The sequence below is a fragment of the Callionymus lyra genome, chromosome 1 (genome assembly GCF_982586985.1).
Source record: "Callionymus lyra chromosome 1, fCalLyr1.hap1.1, whole genome shotgun sequence".
Classification (NCBI taxonomy): Eukaryota; Metazoa; Chordata; class Actinopteri; order Syngnathiformes; family Callionymidae; genus Callionymus; species Callionymus lyra.
Window position 1 is genome coordinate 27,116,499 of NC_141818.1, and position 26,479 is coordinate 27,142,977.

The 26,479-nt window shown below is 41.8% G+C and overlaps 1 protein-coding gene across 5 annotated transcripts; it reads right to left on the reverse strand.

Annotated features, from left to right (window-relative positions):
- Positions 1–25,422, reverse strand: rbfox2 (RNA binding fox-1 homolog 2). Of its 5 annotated transcripts, none has more exons than XM_087798818.1 (13): positions 24,494–25,422; positions 19,700–19,750; positions 11,112–11,318; positions 9,868–10,032; positions 9,662–9,715; positions 9,466–9,558; positions 6,156–6,243; positions 5,906–5,962; positions 5,462–5,609; positions 5,118–5,163; positions 2,943–3,037; positions 2,768–2,840; positions 1–1,889 (listed from the first exon to the last, which is right to left on the reverse strand). In XM_087798818.1, the coding sequence occupies exons 1-13, from the start codon at positions 24,743–24,745 to the stop codon at positions 1,845–1,847; spliced, it is 1,374 nt and encodes a 457-aa protein (XP_087654944.1). In that variant the 5' UTR covers positions 24,746–25,422; the 3' UTR covers positions 1–1,844. The 5 variants fall into 5 exon arrangements, with proteins under 5 accessions (XP_087654944.1, XP_087654935.1, XP_087654970.1 ...); XM_087798809.1 differs by having other exon boundaries at positions 5,894–5,962; positions 24,494–25,421; XM_087798844.1 differs by lacking the exons at positions 19,700–19,750; positions 24,494–25,422 and adding an exon at positions 17,298–17,755 and having other exon boundaries at positions 5,894–5,962.
- Positions 25,423–26,479: the final 1,057 nt, after the last annotated feature.

Below are 26,479 nucleotides of genomic sequence, written 5' to 3' on the forward strand. Positions count from 1 at the left end.
TCACAACAAAACGTTTTATATAAAACATTTGTAAGGACATTCAATGACAAAAACAAAAGCAAAATGGCAGTCAAGGAAGGATTTGGACATGACAAAGTAGACGACTGGTCATTAAGAAACTGTAGCAACTATGAGGACCGACACATAGTTAACTATAATACAGAGGCAATAAAACCAAAGCAGGGAATATAGCTGCCGCATGATTCATGAGGCAGCCTACGTTCTTTTTTTTTTTTTCTTTTTTTATGCCAAAACAGCCCTGTGCTCTTCTTTTCGACAACTATTTGTCCATCATTCTCATGCAGCGAGAGGTAAGGAATCATGAAACTGCTTTCAAATATGAAAAGATACAAGATTCATGCAAAAACAATTCACTGGAGAAGCATCACTCATGCTTGTTTGTCCATGCCGACTGTTTCCACATCTATGTGTCGTGTGTTAACCAAAATGTGCTGAGAATTGTTAGCATCTTTGGCTAGTTCTTTTTTTTCTGTCTTGAACACATTCTACAGTAATATTGTGAACAAATTTCATGAGCAACACATTTATCTTCATGAGAAAAAGGAGATTAAATCCTGCCGTGACACGTTTCCCGTCACCGAGTCTGACCTGAATATGTGCGAGAAAACACTTGTAATATGTTGAAATGTAATGAACTGAAATAGTCATGTTTAGGAGAGTTGTTGTGTTTCTTCAAGTGTGATTAGTGTCATGCTAGCAGATCCACAGAAAAGAAGAAGAAACTCACGAGTGTGTGGACAGACGTCTGCTCGTGTTGCATGCATACCAACAGCGGTATGATTCGGTTCAACAAACTAATATTTAAAAACAAACTTATTTTTCACCGTATAAGAAGAAACAACACATACATATATATTTGTGTTTTAAAATAACCCAGTAAATAAAAAGACAGCAATATGATTATCAAGAATTATGAAAATGTAAATATATTTATACACAAAAGAAATGTGCTTTCTACAAATCTTTGGAACAAAAACAAAAGCCACGCTCGGATTACAATGGTAACAAAACATGATTGGATGCATTTAAATATCTGACTATTTACCTTGTGATAGAATCTCTCTCGCTTGGTATTTGCTAGCAACATCTTATTTCTTAGGAAGACTCGTTCAGTGTTGATACAAAGAAAGATGAGATGGGAAGGCATACATCATAATAAATATGGACCAAAACAGGGGTTCAGGATGTAGTGTTCTGAAGAGGAGAGAATATACTGTCACGTTGAATTATTTCAGCTTCACACCGAAGATCAAGATGGAACTACAAACCTGCTGCTTGATGAAGTCAAATAAAAATCTTCATAATTTGGTAAATTATTCTCTAAACTATTTTTTTTGCATATTATAACAATTTAAGTTAAAGGTTTTACCATTTGCACGTCCTGTAGAGGAGCAGAGGTGTGGTTCACCCCCACAACCCCCACCTCCTAGTGATGTTTCAGCAACTGTTCATCATCTTCCACATCTTTGTCCTAAACTTGAAGAATTGGCAGGCACAATTTACATCTCAACAGTCCAGCTGCAGAACAGCTTTTGGAAGAACAACTGGTTTCATCCCCCAGTTTTGTGCTGCAGAGGGCACGGGGAGGGGATCTATAATACAGCCGTGCAACAGGGAAGGTGGTCATTCAAGTCTTTTCTTCTTTTTTTTCATTTGATGAACCACCCGTCAGTCTTCAAAACAGCCTTTATCTATCTCTGTAGAAGCCTATTTAAGAAAGTGATGGACCTCTGTGGGATGGGATTTGAAATATCAGGTAGTTGTGGTGGGATGCAGTGCACTTGCACGCCAGGAAAGGGAGTTCTTGTGAGATAAGTGTGCCTCTAGTAAGGTGCAAATCTGCTGTAGCCTCCTCTGTACAGCGTCGCCTGCAGGAGAAGAAATACTGCTGTATCACAATTGAACACTAGTGTGATGGCAATAAAAGACAATAAACACCATGAATAGTGATTTCTCTTTCAAGGCTGATTACCGTTTAGAAGAACTCTGGAGTTAATCAGAACTTTTTGAACCACGTGTTATGCGTGGTGAGCTACTCTTTATAGATAAACAGCGCTCCCTGCTGGCAGTCTGATTACATTACAACTTATTGACTTGAAATTTGACTCAGACGCAAGTAAGTAATAGTTATTTGTAAAGCGTCTTTCTAGACCAGGGATACAAAGCGCTTGCACAATCAAAAGCGATAAGTTTGTCTTATGTTGTCTTCAGCTTTTAGTTTTTAGATCTGTATGTATTTTTAACTGTGTGACCTGATGCATACAAATGTGATTATTGTAGTTAGTAAGTACACAGACATGCAACATAGCTTTGATATAATCACCCTGTTGATCTTAACCCTTGTGTTAGCTCAGGGTCAAGGTGACCCGGTTGCGTATGCATTTCTAGAAGCCAGGCCCAGAATCAAGACATGGGATACCTCAAACACATTTTTCAGGCCTTTGACCCAGAGATGACACAAGGGAAAGGTTAATTTATAATAAACAGCTGGCACCATTTCTTTAATTGCCTTTGCATGTCACGCTATAATGTCATTTCTATTTGTTTTCATGATGAAAACACTGAATTAAATAAATGTTTCTATGCATCAAGGCCTGCAGTCTGGTTAAACATGGCTGCCCTAGCGGTAGATTGTTTCTTAGTAAAACAATCCATTTTTGTCAATTTACAGCTGTAGCCTGTGCAAAAGCAGCAACTCTTTCAATACAATTTTTACACGTTATTTTTGTCAACATGTGGGACTCACCATGGCTCCAACACCGTAAGCAGCAGGGGCGAGCGCAGCATGGTAGGGGTCTGCTGTGTAAACTCGTCCATAACTGTGGAAAAACAAAGTATAAACGTGTTTAACAATATCCTGAGGAGTCGCTATAATCCCAAATGTGCATTGTGTTGTTACAACGCCCCCTTCTGCCTCGTACCTGTCACTGTAGGCAGCTGCTGCTGCCGCTGCCGCTGCTGCTGCAGGAGTCGCTACTGCAGCCGGCTGGGCGTACCGATACGCTGCATAACCTCCCTGTCAGAAGGTGAGGGAGAGGAGAGATGAAGGAGGAAGCCATGAATTAATGGGTGAAAGAGCTTCTTCGTCAATGAGACTAAGAGTGAATCTAGAGGGTTACAGTGTCAGAAAACTGCTGAAAGGAGTGTTAACAAGCAGGCCGTCAGTACAACTCTCTAATCTGGTGCAGAACAGCATTCACAGGGATGTAGCTCAGGCTCTGTGAGAGTCTCTGCCTCCATGAGCAACCCGGGAAGACAAGATGGTGTTTATAAAGTGTCCTATAGAGGGTCAGACATGGAGGAAGAGAAACTTAAGTCCAATGGTGCACCAGCCCAAAAAAACAACAAAAAAAAACACACTTCAAAGACAGGAGGGAATGATTGCGTCATTATTTCGGTTGAGCCGTAGACAGACATTGAATCACTACCAAGTCCAAGAAGGCAGTCAGAAAACTAACACACACACACACACACACACACACACACACACACACACACACGGCCAGACACACACACACACATGGCCAGGTACCAGTCAGATACAGCATGCTTTGTCAAACTTGGAATGCAGTGTAAACCAAACTCAAAAATCCCCGTCAGAAACATAACTAGATGATCACTCTAGTCCCCCACATCCACATTTGCTGCTGGGGAGGAGGCCGAGGGGAAGAAGAGATCAAGAGAGCAGAAGGAAAGAATATTGAACCACAGCAGGGCTTTGTGTTTTTATTGTGTTATATGCCCATTTTTATCTTATCCAGTTTCACAATAAGTTGTTTGGTTTATCTCAATCTCTTATCTGATAATTTCCCAAAAGCATAGAGCCTTTTAAAAAAAATACATTTTCTTGAACACAACCTAGGATTTTAGCCTTCAATCAGCCAAAAGAGGGCGCTATCCCGAACAACTTTTATTATTATTATTCTTTCATTGTCTTCTGTCCTTTTCACAATTTTTACAACCATCTACGGATGGAAAGAATCCTCTGCTAGGTGTGTACCAGCTGTGACAGAAAGTGGACAGGAATAGGCAGCAGGGAAGGTTAGGGTAGTAAGAGAGAGGGGGGGGGGGGGTCAGCCTTGTCAGTATGTCTGCATGCTGACATTAATTGAGTTAGCATGCCACAAGTGAAACACACAGGGAGATTCCTGGAAGGGGTCAGAATTTACTACTGGTGGGGTTTTTTTCCCTCTTCATATCCTGGCTCCATTGAAAATGTAGGGATGTTTAAACACATGTCTTGATAACTCTTCAAATGAACCTTTGCACGAGCTGAGTCATGTAGTTTATCCAAAGAGCCTTTTGTCTGCACAGGTCAGCAGCTTTTAAAGCTTAGCTGACTGCAAAAAAAAACAACTTGAAATGAACAGTTCAGAGTCGGGGAAAAGGCCAAAATAGGTAAGTGCTTTTATTGCACGTGTGACACAATTAGGTCAACACAGGTTAATACATTCAGACTTCCCTAAAACAAGGTGATGATCATGCGCATAGATAATGACCCTCGGGTCATCTGCATGTAAATAAAGGTATCTAAGTGTATTATATATGGATATTACGTCACTACTTCATATATTATGCAAACATTTTTTAATCTCCCCCTTAAAAAGATCCAATATTTTCTTCCCCTTCCGTAACCCCACCCTTGTCGGAATCCAGTGAGTTAGTAGAAGAAGACAGAAGAGCATTTCAATCTGTCAATAATATCTAGCAGCACGCAGTCATTGGAGACGAAGAGGATGCACACTGGCTCCCACAGAGAGTGTCAACCCTACCTGGGCCAATCTGCCACTAATGTCCTGAAACACTAGTCTACAGAGAGAACAGAAACAGCTATTGTCAACCCGGTCACACACACGCTCACTCACACACACATACACTGTAATTTTACACTGTGGTACAAATGCACAAACCCAGGAGGCGTCTCTTCATGAAACGTTATTTTAACATCGTGACATCGGTGGGCCATCGATTGGGCTTCAAATGTAAGAGCCAGGAACAGACACCTCACAGGGTTGTCTTCATGCCGTTCACACTCTCAGGCAAGAAGAGGAAACGTAGGAGGACTGAGACACGAGTGAAAGGAAATCTATACTTACATAGAGGTCTGCAGCACTGTAAAAACCATCCTGATAGGCCATCACACTGAGAGAGAGAGACAGTATGGAAGGAGGGGAGAAGAGTGGTAGTAAAACATGCGCCACCAAGTGGGCATTTAAGAAGAGAAGGAAGAAGTAGTGCCAATAGATGAGAAAGAGAAGAGAACACAGGGTGAGATTATTGCACACCATGCAACATGCATGAACACATTACACCACCTCTTTGCTTATTAGAAAATTAATCTCAATTTCAATTACTTTAGGATACAAGGAAATGGCATTTCACAAAACCAGTTTTTAGTTCAAACATGCAGCTCGACAAAAAGGTGTTTGAGTAAGTGTACCCAGGGTATGTGGGGATGGCCGCTTGTGGCACAGCTGCCCTCACTGCGCTGTAAACAGGCCGGGCGCGACCTCGCAGGTGAGCCCCGCGGAAGGTTGCTGCCGTTGTGGCGGCCGCTGCAGCTGCCGCAGGGTAAGGGAACCCTGGAACTGGAAAATACATTTTAAAAGTGAGATAAAGAGTTTTGATAAAAGTAATACAATAATTCAATAATAACATACATAAAAAAGTAGCTGAGAATTTTTAGCATCTCTGGTATTTCAGTCAGAAATTATTATGTTTGTACCAATAAGTTTGTAAATATATACGCTGGTAAGCAGCGTTGCCCACACAAAATTGTTTGTTTTTTTAAATGCTCCATGGACAGCATCATGCATTTCTTCGAACAAAAGTAAATAAAAATATATATAATAAAAATACTCTTTGATATTACCTGTTGTCATACCTGTGTAGAGCTCAGGGCTGTACATGGCTCCCACCATCGGACTTAGCTTCCATCCAGCTAATGACAAAAAGCATTTGTATTTTGTCGTTCACAACATAAACAATTATGTAGAGCATCTGGCTCCAACTGTGTTTTTAAGGGTGCAAACATATGACTTTAATTATTTAACAGAGCATCTCTCAAACCTAAGCTAATTTGTTATTTATACATGTCATTTGCAGTAAAACTAGCCCAGGAATATTAATATTACCATATGGGAGGGCAGCAAGGCCTTCACCATTAGCATACGGTGTGGTCATCTTCTTGTTGGTCATCACTCTGGCTGTGGCATTATTTACCTAGACATCACAAAAAACAGTTAGACTAGTCTTCCAGCTGAGGGGTGAGGAAAAAAAATGTGCAAAATCCAGATGAAGAAATTACATCTACTGATCATCTTAGCATGCTATTGACCCGAATTTAAATAAGAATGTTAGCGTAGGTGTTTGATTTCATCCTTCATTTTGTTCAGTTGAGCCACACAGCTATATCAAACATGCAATTTTATTGGAGGAAAAAAAACCTGACATTTAAACAAAGATTCCCAGTGAAATAACAAACAAAAACAATGCAATCGTTGGCACACAGACGAAGAAACAAAATGAACCAAATATTTCAGAACAACAGCATTCAAAAAGAAATCCAAGACCATCATAATTCCTTTCTTGAAAGGAGGGAAAAGAAGGTGAATTAAGCAGCATATCAGTTAAACACAAGCAAACACAAAAAAGGAAACACTAATCGAAGATCATACACAAATTACACACAGCCAATCAAGAGGGCCTCACGTCACCGGAGGTGAGCAAAACTAGCCAATCAGCAAGCATCAGATGCAGCAAGAGAGCAATCAAATAAGGTCGGCAGCCCTCCCGATCAAATACATGTCATACAGAAAAAGAGGAGATGGGGGAGGGAGAGAGAACGACAGAGAAATGACAGAGATATCGGGGATGCTGAAGGAGGAGCCAGTCCAGATGAGAAGACACAGAACACTTATATGATGTGGGAAAGAGAGAGAGACAGGGAGAGTGACGATCCATCCAAATGTGCAAGTCTGCCGATGAACATGTAGAAACAAGTTGTGCTACACGTTTACACACAACTGCTCACCTACTCTGAACATGATCAGCAATGGAGGAATGAAAGTGATGATGGATTGAATAACGGAGGAGATCTATTCTACAAGGAATCATGTTTGTGAAATGTTCAGATCAATAGCCTTTGAAACTAGCAACAACACATGCCATCCAAAACCAGACTGAAACAATCAATCAGGTGAAATAGATGAATGTGTCAATGCGTTTTGAAAAATCACTAAACTGATCAGCCGCCACCAGTAAGACTGAGTGCAGCTCTGTGGCGTCGGCTCTAAGGTCGCACCTCTGGCGAGGAGAAAAGGGATTTAGACCCATTTGTCTACTGGTTCAGAAAGGATGATCAGAAACGACAGCAGGTCATGATATACAGAGCCATCGTCCTCTCTCCAGTTGGGCTAATAGAGCACACATGCGTTGACATGCCGTCCCACTAAGTGCAAAAATGCAACTACTGGATGACACACAACACAAGGAGATGATAAGTACTATACAGTATGATGTCGTACAGATGACCAGAAAGAGAGTACACCATGCAAGGATACAACTCTGGAATAAATGCTGAATGCTGTTAGAGAGGTGATTGGAATGAATGCATAAAAAGTGCTAGTCATAGTTGTTGCACTTGCAGATAGATGCAGTACATTCAGTTACGGTAGTGGCCTTGAATTGCCATGCGATCAATCAATTATCTTGTTTCATTCACCACCTCCCCAATCAATCACAGGATTAGCCAATAAGATTCCGTCATGTCAATCAATCAAGCCTCCCCTCAAGTCAAGGAGTCCGTCATTTCAATGTTGGGTGCATATTATTTCGTTTGGACGGAAAGGGTGGAGGGAGGGGTCATTCAAAGATGATGCCATATGTACACAACTTACCGTTGCCAGGGAAACGGCGTGAGGACACGCGAGCAGTTACCGTGGAGACTGACAACAACAACATACAAAAATCATCAGGGAAATAGAGAAAAAATATGTAAGAAAGAAATGATGAACTAAAAAAAAGAAGGAAAAAAAACCCCAAAGTCATGAAAAGCAACCCCCTGTGGTAGAGAGGAAGTGATGTCACAGGTCACGTGTAATCAAGCACCTACATGTATCACCCGTTCAACAACTATCTGGCAGCTAGTGTCTTAAAACCCTGCAAACCCAGAAACGATGAAAAGGAAGAAAAGAAAAATATCACAATCAAAAGAAAAGTAACGTGATGCTAGACAAAGTTTTAATCCTGTCGACTACATTTGTGTATGTGACAAAGATGGGGAGAGATGGACAGCAGAGGGGGAGGCAGATGCATATGGGGGACACAGACTGGGAGAGACAGACAGACAGACTGGCCAAGTGAAATAAGAGTGAAGAAGGATGAATGAACCTAAGAAATTCAACAAAGGGGGGCAGGAAAAGACAAGAAGCCACATCTATCTTTTGCCTTCTCTTCTCTTTTTCATTCTCTCTCTGCCCTCCATGTTCTAACGCTGCACACCCACGCACAGATAAGAAGAGTGCAGGACATTCACCGGCATGCAAAGAAGCTTCAATCGAAAGAAAAAAGTGCAATTCCAAAAATCGGGAGCCGAAGCAAATGGCGAAAGCATGGCGGTACTTGATCTCTGAGGCCATTTGCAGCTCTGAGCACATGCTGACAAATGAAAAGAGAGATACAACAAAATGCACTTCCATGAGTTTTGGTGTCGTTAATCACAATAGTGGTGGATGCAAATGTGTTTGTGTTTCGCTTGTTTAAACATCCATCTGGTATCGCCTGTATTTTGAAGCGTCGGAGATGATGCTCCACTTCTCACAGCAGTCGCATTCCCCAAATCTGCATGGTGAAGCCGCCCCCTCATGCACAACTCCTGTTACGTATCGAGCAGAAAAAGTGCCAGAAGGCAACTGTGTACATCGAAAGGAAGCATTAAGAAAACAGCCGACCTCGACCACGCCACACATGCAACATTCAGCAGCAGAAGACAGGCGAGCATCACCGCCCGTGTGAAGTCGATCAAAAAACCATCACTCGACATGATCATGGAGAGATGAGGATGGAAGTAAAGGTGCGGAAAGAAAAACAAAAGAGACCCTACATGCCGTGACTGAAGGAGTTCTCGTCAGCAGTCTCACAGTGACAGCTCACTAGTCATGCCTTTCAACTACACCCAGCATGCTTTGCAAACCACACAGCTTGTCGATTAGAAAGAGAGATGTGTTGGACAGCTCCCGACAACAAAGACAAGAACACGAGCGTAAACATTGACAGGATGTGACGTGGGCGCCGGTGTGTGCGACACCATGCTCCAGACAAGCCAGAGGGGTTAGAGTTGACACAGAAACCCTCTCTAAGGCAGAAACAGTATCATTATGGAGGGGAAAGAAGGAGAAAATGACCACTGTAGAAAAAAAACAAAGGGGTGGGGTTGTAAAATACCTCAATCTTACGCCCTTCCACGAGTGTTCCGTGAAGCTTCTCCCGGGCTCGCTCTGCATCTGCACTTGTCTCGAACGTCACAAAACCAAAGCCCTGCAAGCAGAAGATGAGGGAGGAGGAGGAGGAGGAAGACAAGAGGCTGTTTAGGCTTTTGTTCGGCTCTGCGTGCAACTAAAGCAGAGCAAAGATAACCAACCTTGGATCCTCTCTCGTTGAAAATAATTTCAACGTCAAGGATTTTGCCGAATTGCTTTAAAAAAAAGAAAAGAGAAGATGTATGTAAATCATGCAGCAAATTGAAAGGGTCCTGACACCCAGCATCAAATCCATGTGACACGACAAGTGCTGAGTTAAGACTGCGGGAGATCAGTCGTTTCTTCGGTTAAGAGGCTTCTGACGCACCCCAAACATCTGCCTCAGGTCGGGGTCTCTGAAGCGGAAGGGGATGTTGGACACATGAAGGCGTTTGGGTGTCCCTTTGGCGTCTGAATCGTCACCGACACTGCCTCCTCCTCCACCCGAACCAACTACTGACTGACCGTCAATCTGAGCGGACACATCCGACGGCTGGAAAAGAAGACGTTTACAAGATTAGAACTCAAATACATCTTTTAACTGGCCAGAAAATGACAAACTTGACATGCTCAGATTTATTCGAAAATATGTACATTTTCACAAAAGTCCAAGTAAAGCAATAAAGTGGATTATTGGTTTCTTTATGTTCATGCTGCAATGATGCCCTGCATTTTCTAATTACTGGAATTGAATAAAGAAAATTTCCAAGCAGCACAGTTTTACTCACCAGAATGTTATTGTCTCATTTGCTTAAGTTTCCATCAGTGGTGCCTAAAAATAGCTTTTATATTGTTCAGGGACAGCCCAGGAAATGAAAAGTACAATACAACGTCATTGTTTCCTATATACCTTAATGTTTTGACCTACCAGCACCAGGTTTCATAGTCATCATTTCTCCCTAATCTCCTATTTAATGCACATTGTTTTCATTGTCAAAAGGTTCAACGGTCATCTGTAGAATCGAATATTTTCTGTAATATTGTCCAGATTTTAGTTCTTAGTTAATAGTTCTGTTGTTATGAGGATTTATAATTATATGATTTGTAGTGCTACTTTATATTAATGTTTAATAATAGTTTCTGACACATTTATTATTCTTTTTGAAGGTTGATAAATACAATAATTCTCAATTCAGAACATATATAATCTCCTAGTTTATGTTTAAAATTATATGGAAGCATTTCTTTTCTCAAATGAAAAATCTCTTTGGTAGGAAGGACATATGTACTCCAAAGTGTGTGTTCACTTCCAAGCAGGTGGAGACAGAGAGTTTTGCACTTGTGTGGTTTGCATAAAAAAAGACATTACTTGAGAGATTAAGTGTTGTCCTGTGTGCTAAAATGACTCTACCTTTCCTCTAGTTCAGACAAATGTGGCTCAATTTATGTGATACCAGGAGGTTGTATAATGAGCAAGTTTGAAGTCTTGCTCCATCATAGTATTTTAAATTTAAAATTGGAATTAAAATGGCACGACTTATATTTAAAAGAAAAAATAATCTTCTCCATTCCTTCATACAAACAGGAATTGATCCTGGTGTGGGAGGGACCAAGAAAGACGTTGGCACTCACTTGCCCACTGAGGCTGTTTGCAGCGTTGGCGGCTCCGTTGGCAGCTCCGCCAGCTTCTACCGGTCCCTGGACGGCCCCGGCTGCATACAGGCTTCCACCGTAGTCTAGGGTAAGACCATTCTGGGGTGGTGGTGGCGGGGGTGGGGGAAAAGCAGAGAAGGGTGGAGGTACAAGTCCCTCTTGCCCACCAGCACTATCCTGAGAGCCCTGAGAGAGACACGGAGATGAAGGATTAGTGAATTAAGAAGTGCATCGCCTGCATATTGACACAAGGTGTCCACATGGATTGTATTGCTCTGTGCATGTAAGAAAATACACATAGAAGTATGCTCTCTTTAAATATTCACTCTACTCACATCCATTATTCAGGGTGGGATGTTTCTGTACCCAGTGTTGCACAATGATGAGAGTCTACGCCTACACATGCTCGCCTCTTCATTTCAACAACCTTTGACACGTCAACACCCACACGCCTTAACGCTCACAAATACTGATAGCACGTCACGCAAATTGTTCATTTTCACTCATTACATGGCATATTTAAGTTGAACAGGCTGTTGCAAACCCCAGGATAAATACTGCTGCTGCTCGGGCACAGACGCCTAACATGGCGACCGTGTGGAGGACGAAGAGAAAGGAGACGGAGGATGGACAGAAGAAGGTGATGATTCACAAGAGGAGGATCTGCCAGCAGAAAATAAACCATCAATGGCTCTGTGATCTATTTTTAAATGAAACTTTCACATCGAAATCAAAGATGCACAGTAATATATGTATTGCTTTTGTTTTTAAAGGCCAAAAATAGCTTCCTCACAAGTATTTGTCATTAATCACAATAAATCAGCAATATTCTTAAAGACTTCATAACAAAGAATCAAGTTAGCCAACATACACTCACACAGACCGGTGTTTTTATAATGCATATTATACATATATTTAGCAGTTGTTTACCTGCCTCATAAAAGGGCCCAGAACACCTACCGACATCTGCTCCAATACATCAACTCTGTGTCTGCACATGAGAGATAGAGAGTGACATACCCCAGAACAATAGATCGATGTCCCTCGGGGAGTACTAAGAGTGTGTGGGCGTGTGTGTCCTGCATGCCATCTGTCTCTCTGCTGTTGACCTATCTCACTCATACACCTGTGATATGCTTCCACGATCTCTTCATTCAGTGACAAAAGATGGGGGGCCCTTGACCTCAGCAGCAACATCCCAAAGTCAGTGAACAGGAAGGTCCCATACGTCTGGCACAGAGCAATGCACAGGACATGTTGACATTTACAAACATGCGTGTTCAACATACAAATATTTGATGTCCCACTTAACAATTTATGACAACTGAATGTTCCATCAACACATTCTGTACAATATTTTGACTACACCAATGTTCCACATGTAAGCCATTTAGAGAGTGAAATGACCAAAAAGATTTAAAAAGACGTTCCACGTTGTAAGTGAATAAACGTGTTTCATAATCGACAGTTCCTGTGCAGGGTTGTGGGGTGTTTTACTGAACCTTTTTAGTTTACTTTGTCTATAAAGCTATATTTCAATTTTAATGTTGACTGTACAACATACTCATTGTGATGAATCACAATTTATAATTAGAGGCATAACGTAGGGATTTTACACAAGTGTTTCTGGCTCCATCTAGTGTTAAAATGGTGTAGTGCAATGTCGTAAATTCTCTGCTTCACCGCAGTCACTCCAGGTACATGTACATGTTTCTGATCCACTGTTATAAAGCAGTTTGGTTATCACTTGACATTCGTGTGACCCAACAAAGTTATGAAGGTCATCATCAATGGAATATGAAAAAATAAAGATCTAAAACATGTACGCAAAAGGAAACTTTGCTTCAGTTTTCTCTCTGGATGCGATTAAAAAACAAAACAAAGCTGCAGATGCAACATAATTTGTTGTTTTTAGGAGGTTTTGGCACAGAGCTTGTAAAACGTCTTCATGCACTTTTATATGTGGCACATGAGAATCATTACCTGCCTCTTTATATGCACACAAGTAAGTAATGGTTATTTCTTGAGCGCCTTACTAGTTTCCCTGTGAATTAAAAAAAACACAACTGTCCAACATTTTGAAAGGACTAGTCAACTGGAGTAATTAAAATCATTAAATATAACCTCAATTAAATCATTCTTTTACCCACTTTGAAAGATTCTCTGAAGATTGTCTTTCATTTTCAGCCTTATCTTAGTTGAATCTATTCTGCAGCAGCAGGTTCCACTTGTTTAATGTTGGACTGACATGACATTTGACTGATCCTATTGAGCAGGGCATGTGTAGTGAGTCAGTGACAGAGGACTATTGTAGAAAAAGCTTGATCATACAGATCACATGTTTTCCTCAACAGCCATGTGATTATTAACATTATCATATGCTACTTACATTTTTCTGGACCATACATTATTCTTTCTGCATGAAAAAACAAAGACTCTGATAAATCCATAAAGTATAAATGATACATCTATATGTATAACCTTCTTTCATTATAGTGAACCGAGAGTGGTGTGTTGTGTGTATCGTGTTGTGTTTTGTTCTCGAGTTAGGACTGTTGAATGACTAGACATGAGCCGACTCACCCCAGAAATTGACAAGTGGTAATCACAGAGATGGCGACTTGGTTGTTAACACTCTGCAGGTCTCCTTTTGATGCCTTGACATCTCATATCATCTCCATGTCTTTGATTCTGATTTGATGCAACACCTGCCAATCATTCTATCCTGCCGACTGTTGACATTAACGATGGCCGCCGTGCAGTTTGACCGAGTTTCTAATCACAAGCGTTGCCCTGGACAAAATTGTGATTATGTTTAACAGATAACTTTGAGTCCATCAACTAACCTGCTATTTCTATTTCATGCGGCATTATCAGAGTAGAAATATTCATCTTGTGCCTCCTTTTCTTCCTCACAGTGTGGAAGCCTTTACAAAATAAAAGAGGCCTTTAAGGCATATAAGTATAAAAGGATGGACTTATTCAATGCAAGGAAAAGGAGGAAGACACAGAGACTAAAATGTTGCCCTAAAGACAAAGCTCTGCTGTAAATCCTCCGTCTACACGGATGCCACATTTTCTGTGCCTTTGTGCATGGGTCAGAAGTTACATGTTGCATAAGCGAGATCGTGGTCCAGTGACTCGGAGCGGTCCCCGGCTTACATCCGGGTCAGTTCACAGAAGCAAGTGTCTGAAAAGGCCTTTCAAAAGACGTGTTGGTGTGTAGGGTCCAGGGGGGGGCGTCAATAATAACAAAAATACTGTTCATAGTGCGTTTATGATGCTGGAGACATGTCCATCAGAGTGTTTGTCTGCATTTGAGACTTCTGACCCAAACAGCTGCAGACAGGGCTGCACAGCATAGCGATGAGCCAAGAGACACCCTCTTGTTTAATTATTCCATCATATCCACCCTCTTCTTCTTCATTACTCCCCTCCCCCTCTCACTCTCACTCTTCTACGCACTGCATGCCATCGTTCTCCCTTTCCACCCACTCTGCTGTCCTTCTTTACGCTTCATAAAATCCAGACGGGACCCTTGCATGTGTCCCACCTCCATGCATGGCTATCAATCCCATTTGCTTCATAGCAACAGGATATCAGTGGTAAAGACTCCTCCCCCCACCCTCTCCTCCATCTCCTTAAAGGGCAACATGTCTTTCTGTCAAACAGGCCCCGCCCACTTCACCCCATCCTTTACCGTGTAGGGTCTCACTGCTGTTTCCACCTTCTCTCACGCCACGCTGTGCGACTCCATCCCCGCTTATACTACCATGCACACATGAACACACACACTCATGTTGTCATCTCCCCTTGGGCTCCATCAATGGGTAGATTGGTGCTAATGTAGCATAAGATAAACACATAATTACAAAAGGGCGATGAGGTTTATTTTCCCAATCCAAACCCAGCTGCTGCCTCCATACAGAGCCATGCAGGTGAACACACAAACTAGACAGGGAGTTGTGTTTACCTAGCAGGTACGCTCCTCCATCAATATGTAAGCTGTGTCCGTGAAACTAGTTTGTCTGGTCACGTGTTTAGTAAGGGTCGACTCAAAATACTCAAGATGAACTGCAATGTCTTAGTAGTGCTCGTGGTCACTGGTATCCCTGCCCGTTTGGGTTGAGGTTCAGAAGCATGCAAACATGCCATCGATGCTGCTTGGATGACATCAATTAATTCAAGTAGATTAACACGTTTTTTACATTTTACCAAAAATGACTAGCGCGCAACAACAATATGTTTTAATCCAGAGTTTAAATATTGAATAAAACAGCGAAATGTATGTGCACACCGGCCTGATTACATTAAATGCTATTCTTCTTTTTTTCTATTCCTTTAAATGGATGAATAATTCATTGTAAATGACTGGGCTTGAATAATTGATCCTAGAAAGATGGCCAAATGCATATCCCTGGGCTGCAACTGATATCGTCAAATGCCGGGGAAACGACATATCTTTTGATCATATTACATTGTTCTCTTAACTAAAGCAGCTCTGCGATCAGGCCGGCGGTGTAAAAGCAATGGCGCTTTCAATGTTGTTGTGGCAACACAACCTGTAAAGATAATTTAAGAATGTTTAAAGTAAGCTGTAAACCCCATGAACCAATTTCTTTGTAAACGTGGAGCATTTTTTCAGCAGGTAGGAGGCGCTCCCCTGCCTCAGGCCACAGGCTAAAGGTGGGGCTGGAGAAAAAATGTCAGGGTACTAAATATGCAGGCGAAAACATTTTTTAGGAGATAGATTGAGTTTTTTTTTTATATGCACACATGAATTCTAATGCATATTTGCAGCTACTACTTTTTTTCTTTATCGTCTTTCTTTTTAACTTTCAAGTAAAAAGTTGGATCAGAAAGAGAATATTTGCATAAAATCTGTGGTAAATTCCTGAAAAATAAATAACCTCAACCGAATGAATATTGAATTTAAAATGGAAATTTAAGTGAAAATCATCATTCTACAAGTTATGAGAATTAAATATGATTTTCCCTTTCAGACAAATAACTATCATGAAACCAATCATCAAATAAGATGATTCCATTCAGCAAAAAATCCTCATCAACTCCCAGCTCACATGAATGAGGAGTTGGGATTATGACAAGATAATAGCAGCTCTACGAACATGTCTCTTTATAAAGGGCTTGGTACTGATGAACATGCCAATCTCAGCACTACTGTCCACTGGGTATCCCCGACTGCTGACCCAGGCTGTCCCATAAACTTAAAAGAAAAAAAAAAAATCCAATACCATTCTCCTATTCTCTCCTATATTTTCAACCCATCCCCCTCTTCTTGAGGCTGTTAAAGAAGAAGAAAAAACATTGAGATAACAGCTGCCAGGCCCCCAGGGAGAGCATGAGGAGGGAGAAAAGAGGTCAAACAGTAAAGAGAGCAGGAATCTGAGGTACAGCTGAAGAGAAGCACGCACACACAAACCAACACACACACACCTGACTCATACCAATCCAAATGTAATGATATGAACGGGACACGTCATGCACAGACTTCACAGCACGCCGAGCGCTTGAGCTCATGTGTGAACCAAACGTGCGACACACCAATTTGAGTGAGGAGGTGGTGTTCGCTGATCAGAGCCGCATGAGTAAGGGAGAGTAAGAAAGAAAAATGGCAGAGACAACTGTTCTGGTGGACACCTGTCTCCGTCACTCCCAGGCCGGGGTGATGCAAAGGGACAGCTGTCAGGGCAGTAAAGGAAAGAAAAGCGCTTTATTACTTCTCTACCACTCACAGCTCAGCAGTTGGCGTGCAGCAGAGAGGCGGTCCAACACACTGCCATCCCGGTTGTTCATGCTGAATATTCTCAGCATATATAATTCATTGCAAATCGCCGTTTCCAGCCCGTAGAAGAGCTGATGTTTCAGATTGTGTGCACTTCTCCTTCGAGCAGAAGAACACATGCCACAACATAACCACTTGTGCATTTCTCCCAGCATGGTGACACAACCGTGGAACTAGCAGTACCCCCCACTGGTAACTAGTAACTGACCACAGTCCAGAGAGTTAAGTGCCTCGGTTGGACCACTCCGGCAGAAAAGACTGTCAAATGAACATGTCATGCTGATGGACCGTGCTGCTGCTGCAGCAATGTCTTCAACGCCGTTCGCCAAAACAAACCGAAAGAGAAGATAAAGACTCACCGACAGCACGGAAGGATAGTACAGTCCCATCATCGTATTCAGAGCAACAACAAACTGCCGTCTCTCCAGTCTCTCTTTCCCACTCCTTTTCTCACGCTGCCTCACTTTCTCTCCAATTTGGTGTCACCTCAGCAGATCAGGCAGCGGCGTCTGTCTCGAAGATTCAAAATCTCCCTCTCTTGCCTCTGTTGCCGAGTCTGCCCTGCCCGTCCCCCCCCAGCCTCCTCCCCACGTCCTCCTTCACTGCTGGCCTCTGTTGCCGTCACTCTCCCTTGCTTGTTTGCCTTCTTTTCTTTCTCTCTCGCTGGCTCCCACTCTCTCGTTCCTTCCTCTCTCCCACTCACTCCTTGCTTTCCCTCAACCCCCAGCCGTCTGTTTTGCTGCTGTGCCCTTGCCTGCTCATCGCTTCCGTCTCTCCTCCTCCTCCTCCTCCTCCTCTTCCTCCTCTCCCTGATAGCCTCTCCCCCACACACTGCTCTTCCCCGTCACACCTGAAAGCTTTCTCCTCCCCTTTGTTTTCCTCTGGCATCGCAGTCCCTCCCTCTCCCCTCTTCATCCATCCTCGTTCTCCTTCTCCATGTAGGTGAGCTAACTGGGCTGCTGACACCACTGGGAGATGTGGAGAAGACTTCTCCTCCTCCTCCTCCAGGACACGCATGTTAAGTTAAACATCTGGCACCTCCTTATTTTCAATCACCAAACGCCTCACCACTGTCTAAAGTAGCATAAGAGGGCTATACATGGAGCTCATTTAGGATTTTTTTTTTACTTACGTTGCAGAAAAATAAAATAGTTCAGGATGTGACCTTAGATATTACAAAATGTTTTTAATTTCATGTTAATGTTTATTCAGAGCATGCACTTCTTCGTAAGTATTTTGAACACATCATTCAAAAATAGATTATTCATGTTGGAAAGAAACTTTTTGAGAGGGACAACCTCAAAGGTGTGGTTACTCAAACATGTAAGAGAAGCTTATAAATGTTTGTTTTTTCTATCTTTATATTGGCGTTTTGCCCTTCAGCACATTCATAGTCGACTTACTCAGCTCAGTTTGGACTCAAACGTGCCTCAACAGAAACCCGGGCTCCAACTGACAACAAAACTTAACACAAGAATCATGTTTACGAGATTCAAAAAGGACACCTTAATGTATAGTTTGAGTTGATTTTATTAAGCCCAGACAAAGTCTGCAGCAAAGCAGAAATATTATCAGTAGTTTTTGGCCCTTCAACGTTGGATATAAAGAAAGATTCCAAGCATAGACATGTCACATTTTTAAGGACAAAGGAAATGACACTCTGAGATATGGGTGGTGTGATAGTCTTTGCACAATATCAATGCATTATCTTTAACACAAGAAACTCTTAAGAATTTGTTTTGGTAGTTTCAGAGACTTAAGAGATATTTGGTCACGAAGAACAAAGAGATTTCAGACTAATAACTTCAGTCGTGTAGTTTTATCAGCGACTGTCCTCACGTCATTAAATTAGAGAAACTTTGTGCATGTTTTTAAAAAGGAAGGTATCCTGGGAAGCTAAGGGTTCCATGTAAGGCAACCGTCAGACACATTAACACTTTAGACTGCCTGCTTCACACCAGCCATTTTTCCCTTTGATGGCATTATTCTCGCACTGCTGCTGGAAGTTTAGCACCTCCGTCTGGTGGGAATCTTCACTTTGTTGCATTGTTTTTCTTCCCCTTTTACCTTTTGTCCTCCCACCAGGAGACCTAACACAACTGAGCCCTTAAAATCCTCCAGTGGATTATTAAACCATGTTTCCCAACAAGTTTGCAGGAATTGACAGTCCAGCTCCCCCCCTTCAGTCAATATACGCAGCAACATCTCAGGACATAAAAGGGTATCTAGCAAATTGGCTTTAGTAACATCGAGGAAACCGCAAGGGTTTCAAATCTTTAAATCTGATGAAATTTTACACGCGTGCTTAAAACAGATAAGCAGCCAGAGGTTGTCTGGTAAAACGGAGCAAAACAGATGAAGGGATTATGAGGAAAGTACGAGAGATTGAGTGGATGATACAAGGATTAACCCTATAAACTGAGCAGTCTAATTACAAACGCAGCAGACTAACACAAACAAATTGTTTAGTCTACACACAAACACATGACAGTATAATCCATAGTTGTGCGTTTTCTGTCGATTTGTAAAATCATTTGGCTGCTTAAAAACCTTTTGGAATAATCATGGGTAAGCCCGAGAATAGAAAGGAAGTGGGCGTAGGTTAGGACCGGAGGAGTTAAGGGCAAGAAGGAACATCTGTTATTTTATGAGAAGCTACACCCCCACTGGTGCTTCTTATTATTAATGATAATGAGTGTCAGATCTGCATCACGAGCCGTGGAAAGAACATACTGATGAGTTCTATTTATGGTCTTCTTACCTGACTATGGGGCGGATATCCATGGTAACCAAGGGTCAAAGGCTCATTGTTCTGAAAGAGATGACAGGAAATATTTCACATTTATGTTTAACATAGTCAACAAGAAGCAGAAGAAACACCAATGAAGGATCTAAAAGGATATGACCGTAAAGCAACCACACAAAACATTAGAAATATTTTATTTCCTGAATATACCTAACAACAAGACAATTAAGACATTTAAATATGTTCAATTCATTATTGTTAAATGTACCAGGGCTGCTATTGAGATGAACAGCGGTCTCATATTTCTTTGCTTATATGTGAGCCACGAGACATCTGTTATTATACGTTTGTTACACATGTCAGTGTGATTGATTAACTCTTAAATCACCATTCTACAAGATTATGCTAGAGAGCTAGCGAAACACCCTTACAAAAATACTCTCAATGTTGTAGCTTCAATTCTATAGTTGAAGATTCAAAGAGTCAGTAGATTTCAAGAGCGACTATAAGATTGTCGTCATAGTTAATATTTAAGAGTTCAAGAGATGAAGACAACGAAAACGTATCTCCAGCTGCAACATTATAATGGATATACATTTTTTTGCCTCCAAATCCAAAAAGGAAGAGATTACTCTGAAAATAATCAACCAGCCCTAAATCCACAGGAGGGCGAGTAGAAAATAAGAGTGAATGTTAGGCGTCTATCACTTTCACTTTAAGAAAGAAAATCAGGGACAAGCGAGATCATTGAAGTGGGAGATGAAACACCACAAAAAGTGTGGACTATGGCGCTTAGATCATAAAGAGGTCAGAGATGTCAGTGAGCATGAAGCCCACTGGTGTGAAATAACATCACAAGACATGTACAATGACAGTCAATGTTTTCATTAGACTCTCTTCTCTGAGCAAACATTAAACACAAATTAATTTGGGATCTCTACAACAAGCACTTACTGTAAGCTCATTTATGCCATTACAAAGGAGCTTTTCACATCAACAACAGTAGGAGAAAAGAGAAAACAGATTAAGCACCACCACAGTACAAAACGACTCCCGTCTTTCCTCCGACTTTACCTCATGACTCCCCTTTGATCCGAAACCAATGTTCCTCATTTGCCGCACCCCGGAGGAGCAACAGTTTGAACTCATCTTATTAAGGCTACAGATATCCGACACCAAGCAAATTCCTTAAACATGATATTTAATGGCAGCCACAATGAAGTGGAGAATTTAATGACTGAAAATGCAGATGTAATAATCAGTCCTGGAGCCAGAAGTGTACTATGTGATCTGGCTTTGGGAGGTAAAAGCTCTAAATAATAAATGACCTTTTAGAGGCATGAATAAGGTATAAAGCAGATTTGAACACACCGCCACACTAAACACTATAAGCAGTGGGATAGAATGTGGAAAAAATTCAGGACAGTGATTAATTGACCAACACACTCCAACATGACATCATGGAAGGGGCGTGTCTAAACACACCCAATCCAACATCTGGAGAAAATGAGAACCAGCAGAGTATAAACTCTTCAGGTCTCCACTCTCTTAAATCTAATCATAAATCTCTTGGACAAAATATATGAATCCAATGTCCAAGACCACTCGGAGGTGATGCTGGAGGAAAGACTTTGGATCATACACAAGTGGAGTCGTGCTTCATTTACTGAAGAGACGTGGAGGTTGAGTGGTCGGGGATGCAGACCTGAAGGGGTTCCGGCAGAGTAATTCAGAAACACAAAGATGTTAGGCCTGGGGTGCAATTTTACCTTCAGGCTCTTGATGGTTTCCAGACGAGCAACTCAAGACACACTGGAAGCCAACAACCAAAAATACATTTTGCTGCTGAAATACCAGTATTGGAAGCAAATTAATGCAATTGATCATCTACGACTCAACAGAAAGAAAAACAACAAACATATCTGTGACGTGAACCAAAACTCCAAAAAATCGTGACAATGTTGAGAATTTGCAGCTGTCAAATATACCACCACAGAGAAAGAGCCCACAGTCACTCTCATGCAGGTTCTAGCTGCTCATGAGGATGTGAATCCGTTTCATCCACATAGCACTTTTGTGCTAAGCCTCGAAACAGTCAGTCACCGATCTGAAGTTTATCTTGCCTCAATAATCTTCACGTGTCTTCCACTTTCCACCCCAAACCAATCGGTGCTTTATCATCACCGTGCTGATGGAAGCATACCTGAGATTTGAAAGCTCTACAGTAGAAAATGATTTCATTATTTACACGTTTGTCTAGCCCTGTATGTTGTTTCTTATGACAGGAATGAAGAAGTATGGCTTGAGGGTCCAACCAACTAGGAATTAATTCAATTACTTACTGTTACCAGATGTCATCTTAGAATAACAATGATAGTTCAGGAAATTATTTACAGATACTATAACATTTAAAAGTATGTCAGCAGCAATGCGTTTACATTTGTGTCTTTTACAGACTAACAGACCAAAATTTGATGAAAATGTGAAACTAGTAATTATCGTTTGCTTTCTTCCACTGGCTTCATTCGATTGCCGAGCCTTCCTTCACATCCTCTCATGCTTCAAATTTGGTGTAAGACAGAACAAAGACATGTTTTTTGTTCTAAAGACTCAATCAACTCAACACAATCTCATCACACACCATTGGCTAAAGAGAGGAGTGACAGTGGAAGCAATCTCATTACAGCAGAGAAAATGGATTGTTCACCACACAGTTTTGCCACCCAATGGGTCGGAGTTAAAATCCTGCTCTTAGTCAGGTAATAACTGGTGGAAATAAAAAAGATCAAAGGTGAAGGTTGTGGAGAAGAGAGCTGTGCCAAAACAGAATCTAAAATTATACAATGTGATTTATGAAAATAATGTTGTTGGTTGTGTTCTGTAGCTGATATTAGGAGACCCTAAATAATGCATTTTTAACAGTAAAGGTAAGAAAAACATTCATTTCCAACATACAAGATGGCCACTGAATCTTTGTCTAAGCTATGTTTTAATTATGACGTTCCTAACTATTGGTTTTGTAAGATCATATTGTTCCTGATTTAAGTGTTTTAAGTACCAAATACCCTAAACAAAACAGTAAAGGATCTCTCGACAGTATGAGAAAAATAAATCGAATGTATAATTTCTTTCTACCATCTCCAACGGTAGATGTAAATCTAATGGGGGCCACATTTAATACATCTTAATCCCCTCTCACAGTTAAAGATCCCACAGATCAGTGTAGTTAAAAAGCCCCCCCGTAAGAGATGTGATCCCATTAGCAGGAAACAAAGCCTCTTTACTGCTAGTGATAGGCCAAATCTGTTCCTGCACCAGCTGAGCGAGTAAGAGGTGGAGGGGCGGGGGGGGCATCACTCCCACTCTCATTTCCGGACTGTCCAGCAGGCCTGCGTTCAATACGTTTCAGAGGCTACGGCTATTGATCCGTCCTCTCCTGCACACAAACACACTTTTTTTTGCACTCGCATCAGTTTTAAGTGCATTATGTTCCTGAGGACGTCCGTCAGCACTTACAGACAGCTTGGCGAAGAAAAGACGGCCATTTCTTTCTCCAAACAGCTGCTAACGGACCACTCCACCTCTATTACCAGCTCCGGCAGTGGCTGGAAAATTCAATCAATGCTGCAACCGGCGCAGCGCGCGTCCAGTTTCAGCATGCTTTATAGAGACACATCACCAACAAGATACTTGACCGGTTTATATCCCAGAAACTACACACTTTGCTGTATGCGAGAAAAAATAGGTCAAAGGAGTACATTATCGTTTTTAACCAGAAGCCTCTAAATATCGACCAAACACTTATAATTGAATTGCAAAAATGGCAGGAATTCATACAATCACTGAATAATTTGTATCAGGAGAGGAAAGATTGGTCAACATAACATCTGTAGCAATTCATCATAGCACTCCCCATTTGTAGGACCCTCCCCCCACAAAGACTCCACCATGAGCAACCCTCAATTCTCTAACAAATGTGCTTGTCACTACATTGCTGATAGGCTGAAGTGTTTCTACGCAACAAAAGGTCACATTTGTTCACAGGACAACCTTCTAGCAGATATGTGAAAAACAAGCTGTGCTGCGTTGAATATCAACTGCATTAGATCTATAGGTCATTACGGTGATCTGAAATGACCTGCAGCACTATAGATAGAATCTCAAGCAGGAGACAACTTGGACCTATATAGAATAATGCATTTTACTGACCAGGTGAAAGTTAACCATATGCATACATTTGGAAGCACATCTTATTTGCAGCCCTTATGCAGCAGCATTATATCTAACAAAAGTGATCAAAAATGATGTAGGAAGTTATTATACACCAAATTATTACAGTTTTTACCTTTTGAAATACAAAAACTGTATGCATCTGTAACAATATTGTACACCAAAAATACTTTCTATTTCAAAGTCAGAAATAATTTGTAGTAATCTTGTTTGACACTATATATAGTGCTGGTTTTAGTAAGTTTTATTTAAATAGCAACCTCTCAAATACATTAGGGGGTTAAAGAAGTAGACATAACTTTAAAACCATAAAACTAGTAAAGTCACTCGATTTATCGTGTTGTACAGGATCATTTTAAATTGTTTTCTTTGTTCCTATTTCAACCCTGATTTATTTTCACCTGGAGTGGTAAAAATATAATATATAATATATAGAATATGTAGCGTGTGTGTTGTTGTTGGTCCTGTGCTACACAAAGAAACGGTCCTACAGTATTTGCGTCACACAAAATGACAATGCTTGCCCGGATCAGAAGGTGTCGCGTTAAAACACATCTGCTCAAAACGCTTCTTCCTCACCTGGCCCACCTCTCCGAGTCCCCCCGCGCCGTCGATCCGGGGTCTCTTGCACTCCGCCCCGGCCGAGTCCACCAGCGCCGCCGCCGACTGTCCGTCGGGCTCCGGGTCTCCACGCTTCATCCCCCGGACCACAGCTGGACCAGCGCCCTGGCCCTGGTGCACGCCTGCCAGGGTGTCCAGCTCTCGATCCCGGTCCAGCAGTCCTCGGGACACGGGCAGCATGATGGAGGCGACGTCGGTCGACATTAACATTTAAAAAACCTTTCTTTTGTCCTCGAGCTAAGGTTAGCAACGTTGTGCGGTTCAGGTGACACGAATCCAGGCGCCTCTGGAGAGCCTTCCTCTCACAAAGATGTGTGATCGAGCTGGAGAAGAAGAAATTGAGCAGAACTAAAACAATCTTTCGGAGCCGAGCGTGTGTTCATTTGCTGCATGGACGCCTGTGAGGCCTTCTCTGCTCCCGATCATAACAAGCCAATTAAACAAACACCGATCACTGCTCGACACAAAAACCCAAACGCGTGGAGTCCTTGTGGTCCCCCGTGTACGGCTTCGGTTCGCCCGATCACAACATCCAACCCCGAACCTCAAGACGCGAAAGGACCCCTCAACATGTCTTCCAGGTTTGTCCTTTTTTCCCCGTCCACAGCCTCGCCGCTCGAGCAGAGGTTTGAGTCAGATCCGCACCAGGAGCCCCTCGTTTGCCCCCATGTTAGTCCGCGGGTGTGTGTGTGTGGAGCTGCTGCGGTGTTTCCCCCCTTTTCCCACTTCTTCCTCCGTCCTGTTCCCGGTGTGTTCTTGTGGCGTGTGTTTCTGAAAAGGAAATCGTCCTCCCCCTCCTACTCGCTCGCTGTAGTCATTCCCCTCCTCCTATCTTCCGCTCTCCCTTTGAAAGCCTGCAAATGCACGCAGTGTGCCGCAGTGCTCCAGCTCGCGCGCGCGCGTGTGTGTGTGCGTGTGTGTGCGTGCGTATGTTGGAGTCTCAACAGGAACATGTTCAAGCTGTGCACCCCTGCACATTCATAACCATTTTTTCCAATCTTTCTTTTCATTCCTGTTCAAGCGCTCGGTCACGTGGGGCTCCAAACCAGAAGCTTCAGCCCTGATGGATCTTTGGTTCCTGAGCAGTTACACAACAGCACAGAGGCCAATGTCTTCCCTTCACTCCGAGCTCAGTGACTCATGCACCATGCAGGAGACCCCGAGCTCCGAGACATGAGCGTTGCAATGGCGATACCCAGTGGCCGAAGTAAAAAACAGCAGTTTCACAAGAAAGTTCTGAACTCTGGGGTTCAGCGGTAGATTCTTGTCGAGACTGGGTTTTTACGTTGTTTTTTTTTAATCGGATCTGTTCCATCTAAACTAAATAATCAAAGGTTTATGACATTGAACCAAGATGGAGTCCCTTCAAGAGTTTTACAAATGGAATACCCCTGCTCAAAGTCCTATTGAAAGTTCTACATTTTTAATAATAAATGTAAAGTGAAAAAAAACAATCCATTCAGCAGTGTGTATAAAGTGGACCAACTTTTAGATGGTCAATACATCTTAAACCTTGATCATTTTGAAATGGATTTAAAATGAGTGGAGCTCAAAGTGAAAACATTGTTTAATACCCATTTATGTTAATTGTCATGTTTTATTTGTACATCAGCTACTGATGTACAACAGCTGATTTGAAAGATTCAGGAGAGTTAAGAGTTGAACCTTCTCACACAACCCAGTGTAGTTTCATTGGTTACATTTTTTATTGAAAAAATGTTTAAAAAAGTTAAAAAAAGAAAAAAGTTTAACCTTCACATTTATTACACAAATGCAAAATATTCCTAGAATTAAGTCAATGACAAAGCCCACTTAAGATTAAATGCAACTTCCCGTTGTAAAGACTGGTGGCAGCAGACATGGAAACACACACTTTGATCCTTTTGAACTTTTATTACCAGTAAAATTGATGGTGCTTGAGCATTGAAAAGGAAAGCAAAATTG

Excerpts from the sequence above, each read along its gene's own strand:
- rbfox2 (XM_087798809.1), bottom strand. The coding sequence starts at position 24,745 with ATGTTAATGTCGACCGACGTCGCCTCCATCATGCTGCCCGTGTCCCGA. Across the intron at positions 9,559-9,661 it reads TCAACGAGAGAGGATCCAAG|GGCTTTGGTTTTGTGACGTT; the intron begins GTTGGTTATCTT and ends TTCTGCTTGCAG. Across the intron at positions 5,164-5,461 it reads GCCATCCCCACATACCCTGG|TGTGATGGCCTATCAGGATG; the intron begins GTACACTTACTC and ends TCTCTCTCTCAG.